The sequence below is a fragment of the Anas platyrhynchos genome, chromosome 7 (genome assembly GCF_047663525.1).
Source record: "Anas platyrhynchos isolate ZD024472 breed Pekin duck chromosome 7, IASCAAS_PekinDuck_T2T, whole genome shotgun sequence".
In the NCBI taxonomy this organism is placed as follows: Eukaryota; Metazoa; Chordata; class Aves; order Anseriformes; family Anatidae; genus Anas; species Anas platyrhynchos.
Window position 1 is genome coordinate 27,359,323 of NC_092593.1, and position 21,965 is coordinate 27,381,287.

The 21,965-nt window shown below is 41.7% G+C and overlaps 3 protein-coding genes across 13 annotated transcripts in view; 2 read left to right on the top strand and 1 right to left on the bottom strand.

Annotated features, from left to right (window-relative positions):
- Positions 1 to 3,395, top strand: part of ADAM23 (ADAM metallopeptidase domain 23) — a 73,397-nt gene extending 70,002 nt beyond the window's left edge. For 10 of the 11 annotated variants that reach the window (XR_005267296.2, XR_011810707.1, XM_027462293.3 and 7 more), the window contains one exon: positions 113 to 3,395. Coding sequence is in view for 7 of the 11 variants with exons in the window: in XM_027462290.3 (XP_027318091.1) it covers positions 113 to 241 (129 nt within the window). In the remaining 4 variants the exon portion in view is untranslated. The remainder of the gene's footprint in view (positions 1 to 112) is intronic. The other variant, XR_011810706.1, reaches the window with a different exon arrangement.
- DYTN (dystrotelin) overlaps positions 1 to 21,965 on the bottom strand; it is a 50,824-nt gene that overhangs the window by 7,255 nt on the left and 21,604 nt on the right.
- FAM237A (family with sequence similarity 237 member A) lies at positions 13,613 to 21,364 on the top strand. The gene is made up of 3 exons (XM_027462312.3): positions 13,613 to 14,129; positions 16,634 to 17,052; positions 21,132 to 21,364. The coding sequence occupies exons 2-3, from the start codon at positions 16,641 to 16,643 to the stop codon at positions 21,269 to 21,271; spliced, it is 552 nt and encodes a 183-aa protein (XP_027318113.1). The 5' UTR covers positions 13,613 to 14,129; positions 16,634 to 16,640; the 3' UTR covers positions 21,272 to 21,364.

Genomic DNA, 21,965 nt, shown 5'->3' on the forward strand with positions numbered 1-21,965 from the left:
TTTTTACTTTACTATGACCTTAGCGTTGGCTTTGTTCATGTAATATCTAACTAATGTTTTGCTTTTTTTTTCCCTACCCCTCTTTTCTACTCCTTTTGATGCAACCTGGAAGAAATGTCAAAAAACGAAGGTTCGATCCAAGTCAACAAGGCCCTATCTGAAGAAATGTAATTTAAAAAGTTGCTTCTTGCACTACCGGATTTTGGGTATGGTATCTTTGCTGTGGCTGTGCAGGAACTAAATCAATATGGAAGAACATAAGAAACAACAGCTACAACCACAATGTTGGGATGTTAGGAAGTGAGAAGATAAAAACTGTCCTTTTTGGAGATAAGTTCAAAATAATTCCTCCAGTCACCTTTCTCTTGTTAACATTAACTGATAAGCATTACAAGCAGTTTCACAATCAGTTTGGTTTTTTTTTTTTTCCTTTTCTCAAACAAAGGAGGAGACACACAGACCCAAGTACAGTAAGAGAACTATTCCAAAATAATGAAATAGCGAAAGATTTTTTTCCCAGCCTGCTGGCACTCTAACTTCACCTGAGTTCGCATGACTTCCTTTTTCTTAACAAACTCCAGTGGCATGAGGAGCTAATTACAAAAGGGTAACCTGCATGGCTCACATCACAAACAACTGACATAACAAGCTGACCCCAAGCAGAATCTGCAGCCCGATAAATACCAACCACTGGAAAGATGGTACCAGGCTCTGGCAAACTTCGCGGCCATACAGTGTGCTCTGTCACTGGACTTCAGAGCTCCCTGCTCTATGAGCTCGCTGTCCGCTTTGTTTGGTCTCCTGGGCCAGGAGCCTGTTGGGTACGGAAGCTATTGAGTGGTGGATGTAGTTCTTCCGAGAAGGAAAAAGTGTAAATATGGAAATAAGATTTTGATGTATCATTTTCACAGATTATATATATACAGAGAGAAAAAGGATTTCCGTATAAAAAGGTTCTATTCTTTACGTAAATCTATTTTTGATGTTGGGTTTGTTTTTGTTTTCTTTGCTCCCCCTTTTTTCTGTAGCATGTTGTACAGCAAGTGTTCTGGGCTTGCTCAAAAAAGGCAGAGAATAGCATGCAGATGCAGGGAGTTGTGACACCAAACATACGTGGTCTAATGTTTGAATGCTCGAAACCAAAAACAATGAAAATGTGTAAATGCATATCTATGTATTGACTATAAGTCTGGATTACTTCTTATTTTGGCTGTTTCTTGACAGATCTTCTGTAATACCATGTCAGAAAGTGACACCCTCAAATTAATCACAGAAGTGCCAAGCTTTTTTTTTTCTTAAACTATAGCTGTGTGTGTTTTTGTCTAGATTCTGTGAAATAAAAACTTAAATAAGCCTTAAAACACTAACAATACGAACAGCTTGGAGCACGTTATTCTTCTCTTCCCTTTTGCCCACCAAAACCAACTTGCAAAGATGACTGACACTTCTGACTCACTCCCTGTATCTCCTTGATGCATTCCACTTTTCCAGGTATAATGCAAAATTAGCATTTTGACACTTTGCTACTGATACTTAGTAACAAAATGTGTAAAAACCCCATATAATTGTAGGGGGAGGTTGTGTTGTAATTATTATTATTTTTTTATTTAGGTATACCGTGTGTACAAACAGATTTTTGCAGAGCAGCAGTACTGCTCCTGTAGTAACCAGGCTACCCTGGGTATATCTGACATGAGAAAGGTATGAAGAGAGCTAGTTTGGGACTCCCTTAAAGCACAGACCTGTAAGGTCTGGCTCACCCTTTTTATCCTGATTTAAAACTTACATGAAATAAATTATGTAAGTGAAGTGGCCTGAAAATTTAATTGCTATAAAAGATAATCAGAATTAAAGATTCTTCTGTATTTTTTTTTGTTTAAACGTTGAACATTAGTAACTATGGAAGTCCAGTTTTACAACATATTCCATCTTTGTTCAGTGAAAATCTCTCTTGAGTAAGCTTTAACAGTCAGAAACAATGCTGCAGATTTCTTGTGACTTACTAAAAATAAATAAAGAAAACCTTTCTCATTTCAGTTATATTTCTTAGTATGACGTTGGATCCAACAGTCTCACAAGAGAACTACAATGTATTGTTTTGGTTGACAGTTATTATTAAATGTTTCTAAACAGCTTTAACATAATCACATTAAACACTTACTACATTATGGATTAAAGGTGCTGCACACAGGTAGTCAATATTGACATATAATATAAATCATATTCTGAAAAATTCCTGCCTAACTTCAAGCAGAATTAAGTTAGTAACAATAATTCTATGGCAAACCAAAAATACTTGCAAATATATTAACGGCCTCTAAACTTAGTTTTGTTGGGAACATAATCCCCAACTTTAAGAGTTCTGCTCCCAAAGTAAGTGTAACCGCAATTGAAATATCAATGGTTACCAAAAATGAAATAAAATCAACTGAATATATATGTAAGCTACCTGTGTAATAAACCTTTGAGGAGCATTTCACAAACAACATTGTAAATGTGCGATGTGATGTTTTAAATCAGACCACAGTGGTCCCCAAATATTATGTACATATATTCAGTGCTGGAGTAACTTTTAATTTACACCAGCAGTTTCATAGGAATTATGATTTCTTGACCTACTTTATGCTCCACTCACCAGCTGTTGCCTCTGTGTGGAAGAACACATTTGCTTTCTGCCCCGTGTGTACAGAATGTAAAGTGATAACACGGCACAGAGTGGGTCCAGGTTGAAGTGCTTTCTGTGGTATTAGACAATAAAGGCTGTTTTAGCTAGGTGTTGATTTTCTACATCATGTCTTTGCTGTGCTTTGGAAAGTATATACACGTTTAATTTGTTCATCACAGCGCCATCAAAAGAAGACATGGTCAGCAATGTTTGCATTTTGCCCACTGTACATTTGCTTCATTATTTCTTGTCCAGATGAACAGAAAAACTGGTAACTATAGCTCATTCCAGTTTGCTGCATGATCTCACGGAATTGATCTGACCCTCCTAAAAGAGAAGTCTGCTAGGCAAATTAACAGACGTATAGGTGCATGTTAAAAGAAACAGATTACTTAAGGCTGGAATTTAACTAATTTTTCTTTACTATGCAAAGATGGGTATTGCACAAACAAATTCAAGACAAATGTCTGAGGAAATGCTATAGAATACTTGAAGTTATGTTTTAAGCCTACTTAATCATGTTTTATATTCATTATTGCTTCCACTGTTATTCTTTTTTTAAAAGTGATTTGTAATTATTTTTTTTAGTGCACAACTTGATGTTATAAATCATTTTTTTGTTTGCGGTTAATACTCATTCATATCTTGTTGGCTGCTAACGAATGGAAATTCAATAGTCTTTGTTCTGCATCTTAGCAAGATGAGTATTAAAAACATCATGAACATGGAATGAAGGAGTTTTTAATTTTCAATCACTTTTTCCTTATTTATTCTCTCAGTTTTTGTTTAATTTTATAACATTACAGTTATAGCAGTGGAAACTGACAGGAATTTACTTTGACTTGAAGATCTCTCAAACTTTGTCACAAACTTTGGGGCCCTCTGCAAGAGGATGCTGTGCACACGCTTTCTGACACAGGTTGGGCTCAAGCCTCAGAGCACAGTGTTGAGCAGGCAGGGAAGGGGGGGTTTTGTGCCTGCTTCAGGCCCCCCTTCAGTGAGTTGAAGGAGAGCTGTATGCATTAGTTAGTTGAGGAGAGCCTTTCACATTTCAAAAAATCTGAATAATTGAAGTCTAAATGAAGCAATTTTTAAAAAATGTTTTAAAGGCCTCAGTAGATACTATGGTCATAATTTTAATGGATTATTGAAAGAAACTCTGTCCGTCCATCCATCCCCCCTCCCCTGACTAATTCTGCTTTCTCCAGCTACAGATGGGGAAACAAATTAGTCTCTTGTCTTAGTCCTGCTACAGTTACATACGGAAGCACACTCATTTAGAAGTGCAGAGCAAGGGAAAACTATCATTAATGGATCTATCATCCACTTTTATTTCCTGTCATTTGAACATAGAAGGATTTGTCTGTGAACAATATTACCATGCAGACATTCTTGCTATAATTACAGTATACAGTCAGTCCTAAGATAGGAGTTAAGCCCTTTGCAGCATACAAACACAAAAGCAATAATAGAGATTCATAAATGCTTTTGATTTTGCAAGAAACATGAATTGTTCTTTAAAATTTAGAAACCTTTCACTAATACACCAAGAAATATTGAAGAGTGATCTTACTGTTAAGAACAAACCAACAAAACACAGCAGCAAGTCATGTTGTACAAAGCAGAAAAACCCTCTTTTATTCCAGGTTCACTTATTATAGATTCCTACCCACAAGAGCTGAAAAAATAATTAAACATGATTCATCAGGAATACAATAGAGACTGTTTAAGTGCCTCCAGAAAGCTTCAAGAAAAAAAATGAAATAACTAGAAATTTTAGTAAGTAATAATGCTAAAACCAACACTATTGAAAGCAAAAGGTCACACAATGAGATTATCTTAAAGATGCACATACTACAGTTCTGTTCAGAGCTCAGCAAGCAAAGCAGCGCATCTGCAGATGTTTGGTTTTTGGAAAAAGTTATTTAGTGGAAGCTTGTAATGCAAGAAGATAACATGGCTTCTGGGTAAGTACAAGGACTCTATCAGGCTAGTGCAGGCATCTCCTTAATGTGTTACTTCCGAGCAACTGCGCACTGCTGAAGGCAACATTGTTCCGAATACTCTGATTGCAGAAACACAGTAATCATGTACCAGTCCGCTTAAAATCCCTGTTAAAATTGTCTTTTAAAATAGCTTGTTTTTTTCATAAGTCACGGGATGTCCCTCAACTTTACCACTAGTAGCATGTTAAGCTGTGCTGTAGTACATGCCTTGTCAAGCCTGGTAACTCAAAGCATGAAACAACTCTGTGGTTTTTACCTCCATTTCACAAGCACAGCCGTGCCCAGCTCCCATCGCACAGCCTGGGGAGTTGTCCCCATCCCCCAGTAGTCTCCTGCAACCCCAGAGGCCAGGTTTAGTCAGATGCACTGACCCAGGGAAATCGGTCCCCTTTACGTGACACTTAACTGGGGAGAGGCAGAAACCAGAACAACTCTCCTGGTCCAAGTCCAGTTCTCAGGCTACACAAGCACAACACTGCACCACTTGAAAAAATTCCCCTAACTGTTCACATATCATACATTTACTGATTTCTTCAGCCATCAGACCAAAGTTTATGAACTTTGACTGCTTTTGGGACCAAGAAATAGTAAGTTTTAATCTGCAGGTTTTGTCTATTGCTTGCAGTCCTGTACAGAACTTCCTGAACACAGAGAAGTCCACAGAGAAAGGCAGCTTATTAAAGCCATGCTTTTAACTGAGGACCAAGGAATGAGCACATGGCACACACCTTACTTTGCAGGCTGGTTGTGTGCTGTGGGTCCCTAACATCAGTTTCCCCTCTCCTGCAGGGAGGAGTCTCCGCAGCCTAACCTGGACAGCAACCATCTAAGTAATGACACAAGCGAACAGCATTTTTGACTGGTTTCCCATTTCCAGCTTAGTTGATGACCACTTTCTTCTCAGGAATGAAAAGCACCTGGCTAACTCAAACCTAGCGCTGTTTGCATTGCTTAAGTTTCAGAGAAAACAGGAGAATTTGAAAAAACAGGGACTTCACGGCAGCTGTGCTAAACTTGTTTCCACATCCATTGCAAAAAGCAATGGGCTGACAACTGACAGCTCCAAGTTTTCCCATTTGATTCCTTTCACAATATTCTGTGCACACTTGCATTTGTATGGAGATAAGAATTCACACCCTCAAGCATTTTGCCCTCACACATTAGATCCGAGGTATAATTTTGAGAATTTCCATGAAACAGAATAGGCACTGACCTTAATAATTCAAGATCGTTTCCCATTGATTTGGTCTCTGGACCATCGAGGCTGAGGTTTTAAATATCCACCATGTATCCACCCTTTAGAAGAGACTCTTCAGTACACATTAGGATGCTCCAGAACATTGAAACGTTCTTAACTACTACATGAAAGCTCCAGTATTCCCAGAGAAATACATCCAGTATTCCAGAACACTGAACAAATCAGCCATCAGTGTCCAATGCAAACAACAGCAGCAGGACGCCTTGTGGAGCCGCAGCACAGCTAAGTGACAGGACTTGTAACAGCACAGGCATTTTCTTCACTGAGAGAGAACTTTTACCCCCAGCTAACTGTGTGAGCACACAGGGGGCAGAGCTCCCGGAGGTGCTCCCAGTTGCTACAGACCTGCAACGAGTGCCCAGAGGAAGCCCTGTGCACCAGAAGGCTGCTGGGCACAGCCACCTTTGCAGCAAGACCACCTTCCTGCGCTGCTGGCAAAGCACCAGGGCCTCACCCAGGCAGGAGGGAGGGCAGGACCCCCTGCTCAATGCCAGAAACCTCCTCGTCACCCAGCCGACGCAGAGGAGCTCAGACAGGAGACGTGACACTCCCTGGGGCGATGAGCACACTCCTCCCCGGCCTCGGGGCTACCTGAGCTACAGGCCTGGTGCTGCAGAGGTGCCCAGGGGGTTACAGAAGAAAATGGCACTAGGAGCAGCAGCTTATTTTCTGCGACACTGCAGCTTTGACCCACCTTGGACAGTGTCCTAAGAACCCTTGCACAATGGCAACGGGGCCTGTGCTGAATGACACCTTTTGCTATCAAGCTGAAGGAAGAGCCTGGGCTGTGCTGGCACAACACCCACCTTACTTTCCACTGGTGCTTGTGCCAAGCTGCACAGCAGCAGCATTAGGGACACTGAGTTCCATCTGTCTGCAGCACTTATGTTTGGCAAGGCCTGAACAGCGGCCTTAGCGCAGCCACACAAAGTATGCTTCCAGCCATCTCTGCAGCTTATGTAAACAGAGATGTGTTTATCTTCCTAACAAGAATCTCTTCCCAAATCATTGTTTAGAGCAGTCTAGTTTCCTCCCAAACACACCAACAACTATATAGAGAATGACTCTAGAGAACTTGCTATAGCAGTGCCTGCAGTAGTGTTAAGCAGTATCGATCAGCACTTTCAAAGAGAAAGCTCAAGTTACTTTCATAATACAAGGACAACAGTCTAAGCCTCAGTACTCCACTTAGACATTTATGTAGGCATTTGACATATTCTGACCATCTGTTTCCTCCCCAGACCTATTCCCTTGTCAATGTGCCCCGCTCTAAAAGTAAGGGTGGCACAACAATGAAATCAGATGGATGCAGACATAGTGCACAAGCAAGCCTGTTTGTTTGGAAATCATTCATTTCTCCCCTATTTCTTTTCAGGTACATCTGAACCCTATATTGCTATTGCAAGACTTGCTCCATTATGAAGTTACTGTTAACAATGGCATAGTTTACAGACAATACATGCTTGACTAGGATTTCTGTGTAACGAGAAAGCAGTTCCAAGAAACTGGAACTATTATAGTACCCTACAGCATTCACTGAAAAGCTTCAGGAAATTAAAGATTTTAAATTCTCCCTTGTTTAATGAGGAGGCCCTGAACTCAAAGACTCAAAACTGCCTCATTCACGGGAAGTATGGAACAATTCCCTTACATAGCAGGATCCTGACTACAAGCTGTTGGATCAGAGGGCTTGACAGGTAGGCAAAAGATTCAGGTCCCATTTTATTTTGCCTCAGTGTTCCTTCCTGATTTGGTGGGGTATTCTCCACTTCAACCACAAGATCTTTGACATGAACCACATTACTCAAACATGATCTTTAGCACCTAGACCAGAGAGCTCTGATTTTAGGCAGAACCGGTTGCCTAATACGGTTTTCACAACCCTGCACAGAGGCATTCAAAATAATACCTTTTCACAGAGTATGCTGCTCCTTAGGCATGCTTAATGAAGAAGACCTTGTTAAATAAAAGAGTCTCTCCAGATGCTCAAGAGCTGATTTAAAGATAAACTCGCTACATAGAATTTCCACTCTAGTATCACCTTTGTAACATCTCTTTGAGAGTAGGTTTGAAAGGATGTTTGTGAAAGAAAGAGGGGTTTCAAAGGCCTTCTCAGAGTGAACTGAGCTACTAAGTAATAACAAATAAAAAACAATGCTTCATCTGCCTCTATCATACTGCTCCTTACTGAAAATTTGTGGGTTTTTTTCTTTTTTTTTTTCTTTTTTTTTTTTTTTTGGTCTGGTCTAACTACTCTGACTAACAGAGCTTGTACTACAACTCCTGGAGTTGTGTTTTTTTTTTAGTGCCTGAGAATACTCAAGGAAGGAGAGGGGAAAATCAGGGAGAACTAATGCCTTTATTCTTGACCATGGAGGTATCAGAGCAGCACTCAATGACAGGGACATCCCTTCATTCAGAAGCTAATACCTGTCTGAATATAACTATTTTGAATGTCATTGAAATTTAAGAAAGTTTCTCTAAAAACTACACTGAATGGTTAAAGGGAGACAACTTGCCCACAAGGCAAGAATAGTGAGCTTTTAATGTGTTCCTTAACCAAAGGGGTTTATTTATATTTTCCTGGAATGTTTTAGCATATCTAGATAAAATACGGGATATTTATAGTCATATTCTTTACAAAGGTCATTTGCATTTAGTGTCATGTCACCAAACTATATTTTGAAAAAAATATACATTGATTTTCTAATCAACATTCCTGAGTTTGCACTTAAAAAATACCTGCTCTGGATGTATTTTAAAAGTTTGTGTTAACTACATTTGATGCAAGAAATATTACCTTTTTCACAGATTAATTTAGATCAGTGTCGCTGATGAAGCCACTTCAAACATATGACTTATAGCACCTAAATTTAATTTTGGGAAAAGGCCCCAAACATGCTACTGGTGACAGAGCTGCTCACATTTAGCAGCAGGTAGACAAGAAGAGATAAGACAACTTCTTTATTAAAGATCACTTTTAATAAAGACCTGCAGCTCCTTGGCAGTTCCTCACACCTTCTAGTGGAAGCAGAAGCCCATGGAGAAGAATGCACATTCCACCCATTTACAGTAAGTCCAAAATTTACCAGCGATTCAAAAGACCGTAATACCCAGAGTCCCTTCACACTTCTGGAACAGGATGAGAAGATCTAGCAATAAGAATTAAACCTCTAAGGGCTAAGATCTATATATCTGCCACAGTGGAAAAAGCAGAACAGGAGTAAAACCGATTTGATGACAAATGGGGAAACAAACAAAACAGACTGAATTGCTTGCATGCTACACCAGTCACCTAGCATGAGATTGATGCAGATCAAGAAATACAAAACATTAGATTGACTTTGACCCAATTTGCTTACATGCAGTACTACCTGCACACCGGCTCACAGATCTGCATGCGTGTTTGTCTGAGTATTCAAAAGCTAGTACCAATTAGTAGCAACGGGCAAGACACAGAGGTATTCCAGACAAATACCACAAGCCCCTGTGTTCTAAACTCCAGAACAGCCACAAGTCCATGCATTCAAATCATCCTTTACAAGATTTCACATTCTAGGCAGTTTTAAAGACAGGATTTAGCAGGAATGAAAATGTTGCCTTCTAAAGTTGTAGGCAAGGAGAGATACTGGGTGCACCAGGAAAGAAATACCTGAGCGTTGCAGCTTGTAACTGGCTAAGGTGCAGCCAGAGAAGGTGACAAGCGATAGAAGCACTGACGAGCTGTCAGGCAAGATACTGAAGCCCTTTGTTGACTGCACTATTAAATGTTCACACAGGAGCCTAGAGCATGTGAAGACAGTTTGAGGTAGCTTAGCTGGTTGGGTCTAGCAAAGAGGACACTGAAGAATGATCTAATAGATGTCTGTAACATCTGTTCATTTAACTGCAAAGATAACAGCCAAGTTCTTCTTGGTAGAGCTATACAGGGACAACAGTCACAAATTGGAAAACTCAATCTAGGTAGTAGGAAAACAAATTTCCACCAGCAGCGTGGTATGGCACTGGAACAGGTAGCCAATGAAACTGTTGAAATATCATCCCTGGAGGCCTTCAAGAGTTGGCTAGAAAGAGGCACAGCTGACTTGATCTAGTGCTGGTAATAGATGTGCCTGAAGTCAAAGTCTGAACTATAGACCTCCAGACGACTGCTTTCACCAACAGTTTTCAAACTTCATCAAATACAGCAGAGCACAGAACTACGTGCTGGTAGAGGAAAACAGCAGAAGCAGAGCACCACAAACCTTGCATAACACTAGCACTTTGACACAGACCATTTATCAAGTTACACACACCAGCCTGGGCGGAGGTATAGGTGTGAGCAAATCATTTGGTGAAGATTTTTCCCACACACACTATTGCCCCTCTTTCTACTTACAGAATATCGAGTTCCTACTGATGGGGTACAGACTGCTCACTAGCCCATATGACTTGCTAGCTGAAAATAATTTTTTGAAATAGTCAGTGTACTCTTCATACAAGTTCTGTATTCAGAGGCTTTCACTGACCTTTACTAGGCAGTAGTGAAATTCAGAGTTCTGACTCAAAGCCCTCTAACTACCATTTTAAAAATTAATAAAAAATATCCACAAACAGACTTTGGATTGCGTGTAAGTATTTCATTTCCAAGAAGCTCTTAGGTATATTTGTCAGGGAGCCAATTTTTAGCAGTTTAATCTCCTGCTTAAGAGAATTTGAAAAGGTATAAGTGGGAGTTAGATCCTCATTTTGCCTTTGTGGATTTTGAAGGAGAAAAAATAACTAAAAATAAATAAATAAATCAAGTCTCTCTCATGTAAAGCAGACTTACAAACTAACCAACCTTTGGGATTCCCCACCCTCCCCCTCAAGAATCCTAAGTTTTGCTTTTGCCACCACTTGGCTTGATTTCATACAAAGCTGGGATAATTTAGAACCCAATTCAGCAAAACAAACTTTCAGCCAAGAATATTCCTTAAAAGTTTTTTTTTTTTAGATCCTTTATCATGCAGATAATTTTAGCAAGTTTAATGTTGCATTCATGTGCTCATGGAATCTACAGGCAAGCAATACGCAGAAAGTACCATCATACCTTGCTGCCTCTCAGTCTCAATGCTGAACTTAATTTTTATCTGTAAAAACGATTGCATTGCTGAAGCAACTATAAGCCATTGCCTATTAACTGTTAATGGTAAACCAGGTAAACCACTTTGGAGGGTTTGAGGAAGCAAATATAAGCGAGCAGCTCTGCACAGATGTTTATGCCTTTATTCAAAATAGAGATACCATTCAACTTTTCTCTCTTCTTACCCCCTATTCCTATAGCCTGACCATCTCAGCATTTGCTTATATTTTGTTGGTATTTTTTTCTGGTAAAACAAACAAACAAAAACCCCACAACTATTTTTTATTTGAAATATCTTTTGCAGCTATGAGTTCAAGAATAAATTTTCCTTGATAAAAGTCTGCTTTTGTAAATGTCCATGGATCTGTTCTACAGCCCATCTGAATTAAATCCATTCATAAGATATGGAGACCCACTGAAGACATGAACATCAGCTGTCAGGGGAATACATCATGCAGTACAGTGAAGTAAAGATTATTCATAGCCTAAAAAGGACACAGAGAGCTTTACTGAGCTCGTGGAATTGAATGAGAGGGCCCACCCTTCTATGTTTCTTCTCCTCTAGAAGGTTGAGGTGATGAATCCAATTAACAAAAGCGTCTTTCCCAGAAATAGAATGTGAGTGCTCTGGTTCAGAGGGAACAGAGGCTCAGGAAGTATTTGTGGAGCTGAGTATTTTATCTGTAGCAGTATTTCCCTTGAGCAGTGACTCTCATTTCTCTGAGAACCCCTCGTTCAGCACCCTTGGGTCTACCCGAAAGATCCTGAGTGGAATGAAACCGATGTTGTTCTTGATCCAAAACCAGATAAAGTGCTCCCCAGAAGGGGACTCAATTAAATAAACTCACTTCTTAACAATGAATCCAGAAATGTTCCAGTTTGGCAGACATGTATCAACTCACAAGAAACATTTTGCCTTTTCCTTTCCAGTTGCAGCCTTTTGCTCTACACTTAACAGCACAGAGCAGACTCCTTAGAGCACTTCAACACAGACCCAGCAACATTAAGACAAAACACCGCTATGGTGCCTTAGTCCTACACCGGTCTGGCCTTCGGTGCCCAGGCCAAAAAAAAAAAAAAAAAAAGACGCACAGAGCCTTTTCTTGCCTTGGGGTTAAACCACAACACCCATGTCTTACAGCAGCACTTCCCTTCCCTCTCACCCCGCTCCACCCCCAAACACTGAGGCTAAGAGAAGCAGGCTGGTTACTCAACTATTCCACTTGCTAAGGGCACCCCAGATAGCATAAGGGCCCCAAATCAGCTCCTAAGGAGGTGACTTAAACATGCTTCAGCATTCCTTTAGTCCTAGAGCCTGGGAGAAGGCAGGGTACTGGAATAGCCCATGTTTGTTAGTACAAAGAAAAAATGTTGGAGTTCCTACGTGGAACAAGGCTTCACTCTGCCATGTTTTAAGGGCAAGCCATTGCACTCTTCAGTTCCTCCTGCAGTCTCTGTCTGCAGTTGGTGCTTACCATTCCCAACCCCACACTTTCTGAGGAATAAAAGGAACATCTGCAAACTTGCCAAAGCCCTAAAACAGAGTTACCTATTGGTTCAGGTCAGATGCTCTCTCACTCTCCCTAAGTTCCTTTTCCTGTTGTTATAAAGTACTACTACAGACACAAAACACTTTTACATGGATTGCCATAGACAATAAGAAATAAAGCCTCGGAAGAAAAGAATAACTGTTTATTGCTATGGGTACATTTTAAGATCGTTAGTTAGGAAAAGAATATGCTTCTTCATTTACATGGACCAAGCTCATAGGAAGATGTAAGTTAAAAAGATACAGATGGCTAACAGAAGAACCAGTGTTTTAGGCTAACTTGTCAGCAGACCCGCTAGTGTGGCCCCACTGACTTTAACAAAGAAAATCTTGATACTACAAAGCACGGTTACCTCCTCCAGGGGAAAGGATTACAGTTAGAAGTGCAAAGACAGAAGGGAACAGCAAGTTAGTCTTGAAAAGGAAAAAAAAAAAAAAAAGGAGGGAGGACACTACTTCCCAGCTGGTATGAACTGGTGCAGCTGCACTGACTTCAGGTGCTCAGCAGAGCAGTGTGCTACATAATCTGGCCTGCAGACTAGAGTTATGAAGAATGGTCTCACCTGCCCTATTTGCTTCAAATAGCTACTGTTAAAAAAAGTTATGCTGGACACTGGTTAGTAGCCTGTTCCTGGAGCCCCAGCTCTTTGGGTTGGTTGCATGGTTTAAGTGCCATAGGGCACACTGAGCACAGGGAGAGTTGCCACTTATAGAGCTGAGCATGGGCCTTTTCACCAGTGCCCTCCTTCCATTTCCCTACTAGCACAGCCTATTCTGGCACGTGCATCAAGATTTCGCAGCCATTTCAAGTGGGGGGCAGTGGAAAGGAGATGCAGTGGAGAACCTCACAGAGAGGAAGTGCAGGAGTAACAGAGCACGTTAATTTTCTGTGGGAGAAACGTAGCCCTTTTGGAGGGCACACAGCCAGCCTGCATGTGGCTCTCCTCTGCCTTGCCTTGTGTGAACTGAGCTGCAATTAACAGCTCAGCCCCACAACCGCAGTTAATTCCTTCACTGGGTCTTTTTTTCCTCTTTTTCCATTCTTTCCCGGGTCTCCACCTCAGTGGCCAGCAGAGCTGGTCCTGCCGCTGCTGTATGGGCTGAAGCCCGACCAGCGAATACCCCTAGCTTTGCCACACAGACCCCTTCTCCAGGGGAGAGTGGAGGATGGAAAGGAGACGCCTCCAGCAGCCAGGCACAGCAAGGACGGTGCCAGGTGGCCGAGCCTGGCCCGGACGCCTAGAGCTCCAGCACGGGGACTTGCTTTTACCCTGCCTCTCTGAGCGGCAGGCAAGGAGAGGGGGCGAGGGACCGGCGCCGGACGAGCCCCCGGGAGGGGACACGGGAGCGGAGCGGAGCGCGCCTCGCAGCGGGGCGGGAGGCAGGGAGCGCCGGGGAGCAGCGGCCGGGGCCCGGGGGTGGGGGCCGCTCCCCGAGCCCTGACGTAGAAACTAAGCGGGGCTGCCCGCCCCGGCTTCTTAAGGAGAGCGGCGGCGGCGGCGAGCGCCCTGCCCTGCCCGGCCCGCCCCGCACGCCGCAGCGCCGAGGTAAGGGACGAGGGCCGGAGGGGGGGAACGGGCAGGGGAGCCCCTGGGGCCGGCCGCGGCGGGGAGCGGGCGGTGAACTTTTGGGGTTGGCGCTGCGCTCGTTAGGGGAGGAGGGATGTTGGGGGGTCCAACAGCGGGGAGGAAAAAGAGCCGGAGCCACGAGGTGCAAATAACACGCGCACACACACGAGAACTTCAGTTTATGGGGGGACTGACCCTGAGAACTGGTGTGTGAGGGGTGGGATTCGATGGAAGCGCTCACCACGAGCACCAGTAGGGCAATAACGCAAGCCGAGATTTCCTGGGCATTCCCCCGGCTCTTGGCCGCTGAAACAAAGCCCGTGGCTTGCAGAAGGCTGAAGCGAAGTGTTCCCCGTGTTCAAGCAGATTGTAAGGACCAGGAGTCGTGGCTGCTGGCCCCGAGCAGTGCCTGAAGCAGGACAGTCTCTTATTAATGCCTCGACAGCAGCAGCTCCTCCAGCCACCCCTCTGACAGGTCCGGAATCCCTCCTCCCTGTCTTACAGAGTTTTGTAACTTAGGGAGTTTCCAAAAGGGGACTGGGGAAGCAGAGAAAGTAAAGCGACTAGTTCAGCTGTTAACCAGAGGAAAACAAATAACCCCTACCCAAGTGGCAGAACCCTCCTTAAACCCCAGTTTTAGTAAGACTCCTTAGTTCAAACTATTTGTTTGGGTTCCCTCCCACCCCTATGATCCTCTACCTGAGAGTGCCAGGTTATTTTGAAGACTTTAAGCTTGCTGAACAAAGTTAGTTACACCCCTTGAAAGAGTCAAGGTAAGCAGATGTTGGTGCACAGTGCCCAGCATCTATGCACAGGCACCTGCTGCCCAGAGTTGGGCTGTGATGCACCAGGCAGGAGGAACGGGGCAGTGACCCACAGGAGGGCTTCAGCTTCGCCTCTCAGAGAGCAATCAAAGCCTGCCTTCAGCAGCAGGGTACAGAAGAACATTTCTGGAGATCCTGGTAGCAGCACGAGGACAGCCCCATTGCTACCACCGCTGCCATGAGCGACAGCCCAGTAGGCAGAGCAGCGTGGGAAGTGTGTGCTGTCCCCCTTGATTAAATGTGAGGCTCAGATCCGAGGCTGTCAAGCCAACATTCCTCATGGGATTCTAATTCAGACTGAATATAGACTTTACTCTCCAACTGCTTTACAGTCAAAAGCCTCCAAAATGTTCCTAAAACTTGACCATGTAGCCACATAGGGGGCCAGATAAGAATATCACTGTGAGGACTAAAATCCCTAAAAAGTTTTTTAGAACTGCAATGAAACACACTCGTAAAAGCAGCCTAGCGCTCCCTGGTCTCACACACTGGCTGTGGCTGGGCTGTATTTCACACAGTACCTCTGCACACACACCTCCTCCTGCCTTTGACATTTTTCATCACATAGAGACATTGCTTTTGCTCCTGATGAGCACTCATGGAGGAGGCTTTCTACATGAAGAGCCAGTTGCTTATTAAGATAGTCTAATTAAGAGAGGTAGCTTCTTCCTCAAAAAGAGGACACACACACACAAAACAACCACAACACGTGTGCTGAGCTGTTGCTTTTTAAACAGAGTTGTTTGTCCTAAAAGCTCATTTTGGATGTCTCTGATTTCTACAAATGGGAGGTTCTCCACACACCATGATCTAGACTAAAAATAAACTCCCAAACTGTTCCACATCAGAAAGGCGTATCGGAAATATACTGCAAACACTAGAAAATACACAACATGTACTAGAAATGAAGTCTGATGGAGGCAACTGAGCCTTTCTGTCCCCCAAAGGTTATTGTTCTCCACATTTCTCCCTCTGCAGCTACTTATCAAGATTCACAATGTTAACGTAACAGCTACCTCTGATAAGCATCCATACATTTATATACAGCATGTATATATGCATGTACAATAGAGGTGTTACGCTGTGGCTTTGTTATGCTTCTTTTCAGAATTGTTCTGCATTTTAGCAGGTAAAACACTCCTGGTAAATGGATGATTTTACAAGCTACCATTAATTTATTAGAACACACTTTCAACAAATAGTTTTCTCTTTGCTGCCTGGGAGTATGCAGAGTATTTTAAAGGGCTCATAAAAATTGGGGAAAAGCAAGACTTTCAAAAGGCTTAAATTTTCTGTAAGAAAAAAAAAAAAATCTTTACTGGAAAAGTTCAAGAATCTGCAAATCAAAAAAGGCCAAAAACTTTCAATATGAACTTCCAGATAAAGAAATACATCATATGGGTCTGAGGATGATTAACAATTTTAACACACTCTTCTGCTGCACAGGATAATGCAATTCCACTGTATTTATATTCACACACACACAAAAAAAAAAAAAAAAAAAAAAAAAAAAAGGATTTTTAAACAACAGCGAAACAAATACCATCATCTAGTGCCTTCTACATAATGTAAGATGCTAGGGTTCTGTTCCTGCACCTAACAGCGATGCAGGGATGCAGGAACAGTTTTTCAGCTTATATTGGTTTTGTTATGTTTCAGTAACACAATGGATCTTGGTAACAGAGGGAGGAGAATCCACTACAACATGAGGCTCACCTGCTCTCTGCTAATCATGGGAGTGTTCTGTGTGACACCTTTCCTCTGCCATAGCCAAATTGACCCACTGGCTCTAGGGCGAGCAGACCCTCAATGCTGGGAATCCTCCTCAGCGGTCTTACTGGAAATGAGGAAGCCTCGTATTTCTGACTCTGTTAGTGGCTTTTGGGACTTCATGATCTTCCTGAAATCATCAGAGAACTTGAAACATGGGGCTCTGTTCTGGGACCTGGCTCAGCTCTTCTGGGATATTTATGTGGACTGTGTGCTTTCCAGAACCCACGGTCTAGGAAGAAGACAGCTTGCAGAAGCTGAACAGAAGATTACTACTCTACATTCCCAGTACACAAGGAGAAACCAAGGTTACTACTTGTTTAATACACATCTCATAGGCAATAGTGTCTAGTAGGAAAGGAAGGAGGCACAGGCTTATTGTACTATGTGTAACAACATTGAAAGTCAGTGCCACACAGTCCAGTACAGAACTCACGTTAATGCGCAAGGTGACTCTTGTTAATATTCAAAATTTGACCTCCAAATAACATGAACTCTAATGACAGCTTTTAAGTCTTATTTTGGGGGTGGGCTTGGAGATGGAGGGCAGGAGAGGCAGCAGGAGTAGAAAGATAAACACAGGAAGATTCAAACAAACATGACAGCTCAGCAGCTGAACATACAAAAGATATTCTTCAACACTAACAGTTAACCGCTGTTGTGCCATGGACAGGTTAGTTCCAAATTCTCCATTCCGAGGACTGAATTAACCCAGGAACAGTCACACCAGTGCTGCAGGGGAGAGTGGCACTCTTTTAGCAGAAGAGTAAGGATACGTTTAATTGTCATCTGGTAGTCAACCACTAGATGGTTCCTAGTTCTGTTAACTTACTCCAACACACAAACAAACAAAGTACTCAGGTGCAAACATGGTCAGCTACAGATTCAGGAAGAACAGGATCTATGAAACTAAGTGCTGCAGTTCCCTTCCAGGTTCCCTGCCCCAGAGCAGAATACATAGGCTTAAAGCATCCCCACATGCAGTAAGGTGAGAGCTGGTACTTCACAGTAGGATGTACAAAAGGTAGCATGTCACTTAGCCTCCCCATTCCCAGCAGGAAGATATAGCATAGCTTTTCCTAAACCTTAGTCTTCTCCAAGGCTTCAGTCCTAACCCTGCTACCAGTAATGCATCCTTCCCTAGAAAATATCCTATCTCAAAAAGAGGCAAGTGCTATGCTTTGATGGAAGGATAGGAGTGCTGCTGCTATCACCAACAGTTTAGTGCATAGGGCTTATGGACAAAAGGTAGAACTGCCTTTCCGCTTAAAAGGATTCAGACCCTTATCTCTACTTCCTAGATAAGAGCTTTAGTTATTAGGATTTGGGGGACAGTGTCTATGGAATATTGAAGAACCTTTCTGGGAAGTTACCCATTAGGGTGTCTCTGAAGAAGGGACATGAACTCAGGATTTGTCTGCCCCGGGGACTTTGTATCATTGGCCAGTCCAGCTATATATATACCCATATATACCTGATTTTTTGCGTACGTTGGAAGACAGGACTCAATAGGAAGGATTAAGAGGTCCTTACACCCATTCTCTGCAGGGTATTTTAGCCATTAAGCTAGGAGTTGCACTTGAATCAATCTCCCAGACTGAAAAGGAACTCATGCAGTGACAGATTCTAAACTGAACAAACCACCCCAGATGCATTTTTAAATGGCCTTAGATATCACAAATGCAATAAACTGCTCAGCCTTGACCAGGCTAATGCACTTCTGGGTGCAAGCAGAACACAGCTTTACACACACAGGCCAGAAGTAATATCAAAAACTAAAAGGACCACCACGCTAAAGCTCCAGATGCTTTTCTTCACCCCCCGCCACCCCTCCCCAAAGAATATATCTTCAAATGTTGCTGCCTAAATTCCCTCTAAGCCTTTTGTTTGCAACTAGTTCTTAACATCCATATCACACAGTGATTTTCCTAAACAAACAACTTCTCTTCAAGGCTAACAGTCAAGATTAAGAGTCACAACATGATGTGTTTCGAAGTACCTTTTTTTTTTGTTTTGTGATTAATACTGACTTTTGTTTACTCCTACACACAGAGATTTTAAGACACTACTACTTATTCTCACTTTAAGAGAAACAAGGATTTCCAATCCCCCCTTCCCACACACACACTCTTTTACATCCATTTGGTGACTTGCAATCAGCTCATCTGGTTTCTCTGTACCTTTGATTAACATCAGTTGGTAGCAGGCAGCTTATAGCAGTGACAGACTACACTTTATTTCTCGGAGGAACTATGTAACCTCCTATCCAAGTCTCCCAGTTTAACAAAGCCAGCTGCTAAATCTTTGTAACCCTTGACCTTACTGCCTTGTTTAGTCAGTAAAAGCAGAAATCAATTGGTAATAGTAGCAGATAGAAATCACATCCTAGCAGATAATGAGGAATTTGATTACTGCTCCTTAAGCATAAAGAGACATACAAGTTTGTTTTCTTAGTCCAAAGAGAAACATTAACAGCATTTAAATGACCTGATATTCTATTCCTATTCCACATCTACACGAGCAGGTACAAATAGCTTTCAGTAGGCTTGTTTTAAAGGAGTCAAACAGTAAATCAATTTTTTTTTTCCCTTTATATTGTGACTTTTACAAATGCTCATAACATCTTTATTTCAAGTTTTTCTTTCTTCTTAAGTATTTACAACAATTGCAATTTTTTTTGAATGTCAAGATGTCATGAATCAGGAGTGATCTATAAGCTGTATTCACTGCAGTTCCGTAAGCATACTGAATAGAAAAATCAAGATGGACCTGGACATGGCACATAATAATAATACTTTAAAAGCAGTATTTATTACAACAGTATCAGGTTTCAGAACTAAGGGATAAATCCCATGAGGTCATTGTGATAACCAAGTAGCAGAAACTGCACTTGTCTAAGAAAAATGTAAAAACCTTCCAAGCCAAAAACAACCAAACCAACCAACCAACCAAAAAGCAATAAAAAACAGTAGTCCTTAGTAAAGCTTCTAGGTAGTACTGAACAGAACTATCCCGTCACACTGAAGAAACACCTCCAACAGTTCCCCCAGACTTGGCATTTTAAGGAAACAAGGTTGTCTGACTGTACACAAAAACAGCAGTAGAAGTATCTGAGGTCCAGGCTTATAGCTTTAAACACTGTTTTCTGAATCAATATAGTCCTGCGAGACTCCTGATTATAGTTACCAACAGGTCTGAAGATATTCTTCAAGCTCTACACAATCCATGAAAAACAACAAAATCAGAACTGTTATACAAGTTACTTGACAAACTGCTTCCATCCACTAACACCACACTTAACCTAGCAGTATAACAACATGTTTAATCCCCTAGACAGCCTACAGAGAAGCACTAGTCAGCTTTAGATTGAGACAAGTGGGGAAAACTCCTTTACAGTTACCTGACCAAAGCATCTTTAGTCATCCATTCATTCCTTCCCCCTACCAGAACTTAAACACTGTGAAAAAGCAGGTTTCAAAAAAGCACTTCTAACAGATCACAACAGAGTAATCAGATGCATCATAAATGTAACAACTCTAAATGAGCCAAAATAAGACTTAAACACAAGAAAAACATAACTTTTGTACTCACAGCAAATCTTCCTGAACAGTAATTGTAGAAGGTCCTCCTCCAGAAGACACATACCACAACCCTAGCAATAGTGTTTGAAGAATACAAATACAAAAAGCCTTCTACCTCCTTTCTACCTCTCCTCTCCTCCCCCAGCAGTCTGCCCTCTAAGAGTGCTAACAGCTGTGCACTCCTCCCCTCACAGGTGCAGGAACTGGGTTCAGATCAGTTATTGCATTTGGTCCAGCTGCCAGGGATAAGACACAACTTGCTGTCCCAGTTCTGCCAGGGCTGCAGGGTGCTAAGTGGGGCAAAGGCTGCTGTATAAAGCTTTTTTTTTTTAGCTTGGTAATTAAATGTACACTGTGTTAAAATGTTAATTTTTGAGAAGAGGAATTGCTAAGAAAATATACCGTAGAGTTCCTCAAGGAAATACCCAACATGCTGCTAAATGGTTTGGGAGATCTCATTCACTGTGCAAAGACAATGATAAGCAACTAAGTCTGTAAGACTGAGCAGACTCTGACAGACAAATGTTCTGACCCCACTAATTACACGTGGAAAAGTTTTATAGGAAGGCTGAAGGAAAAGGTCTGTGATGGGGCAAAAGACTAGAGTATTTGTCAATGAAACGCAACCTGCAAATGGAAGGGCATAGCTTATCATCAAAACAAGAGGTCTGGGGCCGTGACAGACATTTACTGCTGAGAAAATAGGGACAGTAGCAGCTAAAGATGGGGGAAGCACAAATGTGGGAAACTGAGACTCTGCCATTTTTAAATTGTTTACTTATATGTGTTTTCATGTCACTTTTCAGGGACGTTTTCTCATATTCAGAGGTCACCAGTTCTGAAGAAGAAAGACATGTTTGAAGATTTAATAAATATACACATGCATAAGAGTAGATCTACGTTACTTGGAAGATTCATGGGAGAGCTAGGGAAAAAGAGGAAATGATAGATCTACTTCAGAATCTCAATCTGTAGATTTTTTTGAACTGTTTCTTTAGGATTTTTGCATTTTAATCCTCAGTGATGTTAATTTATATAGTTGTAGCCATTCTTCCACCACGAGCACTGTATTTCTGATTAACTTTGTGTGTTTATTTGTTATTTTTTGTTTTTCTTTTTTTTTTTTTTTTTTACACTGCCTATGAATTTAGTCTCTCTAATAAACTGCATGGTTTATAAGCAGTTGCCTACTTTAATCTGTATGTATATCAGTCTTTTTGTAATGCACGTGACCTACTCAAACCATTATCTTTTGGGTGCCCAAATAGGAAGCAAATGATCCTCCAATAACATATAGACCAACAGAGCAGGAAGTTGCCAAAAACTTCCACCAGCTCCAGGACAGGATTTGAGCTGAGGTGGTGATGTTTTACTGAGTGCACAGTTATATACACATGCAAATCAAGTGCTGCAGAAAGACACCATCCTGTTAAAGTAGTATGTATTTTTAAATTAAAAATATCTTTAAAAAATCCTTTCAGTTTACCAGCAAAAATACAAATGTTAACAGGTGTTACCAGCTCCTCTATTTTCACAAAACCTCTTTATGGTATTTCCCCCAGATTTTTATTTATAAAAGTGCTTCTTAAAATGCAATCAAATTATGTAATCAAAAGAATTCTCATACACAACTTGAATTT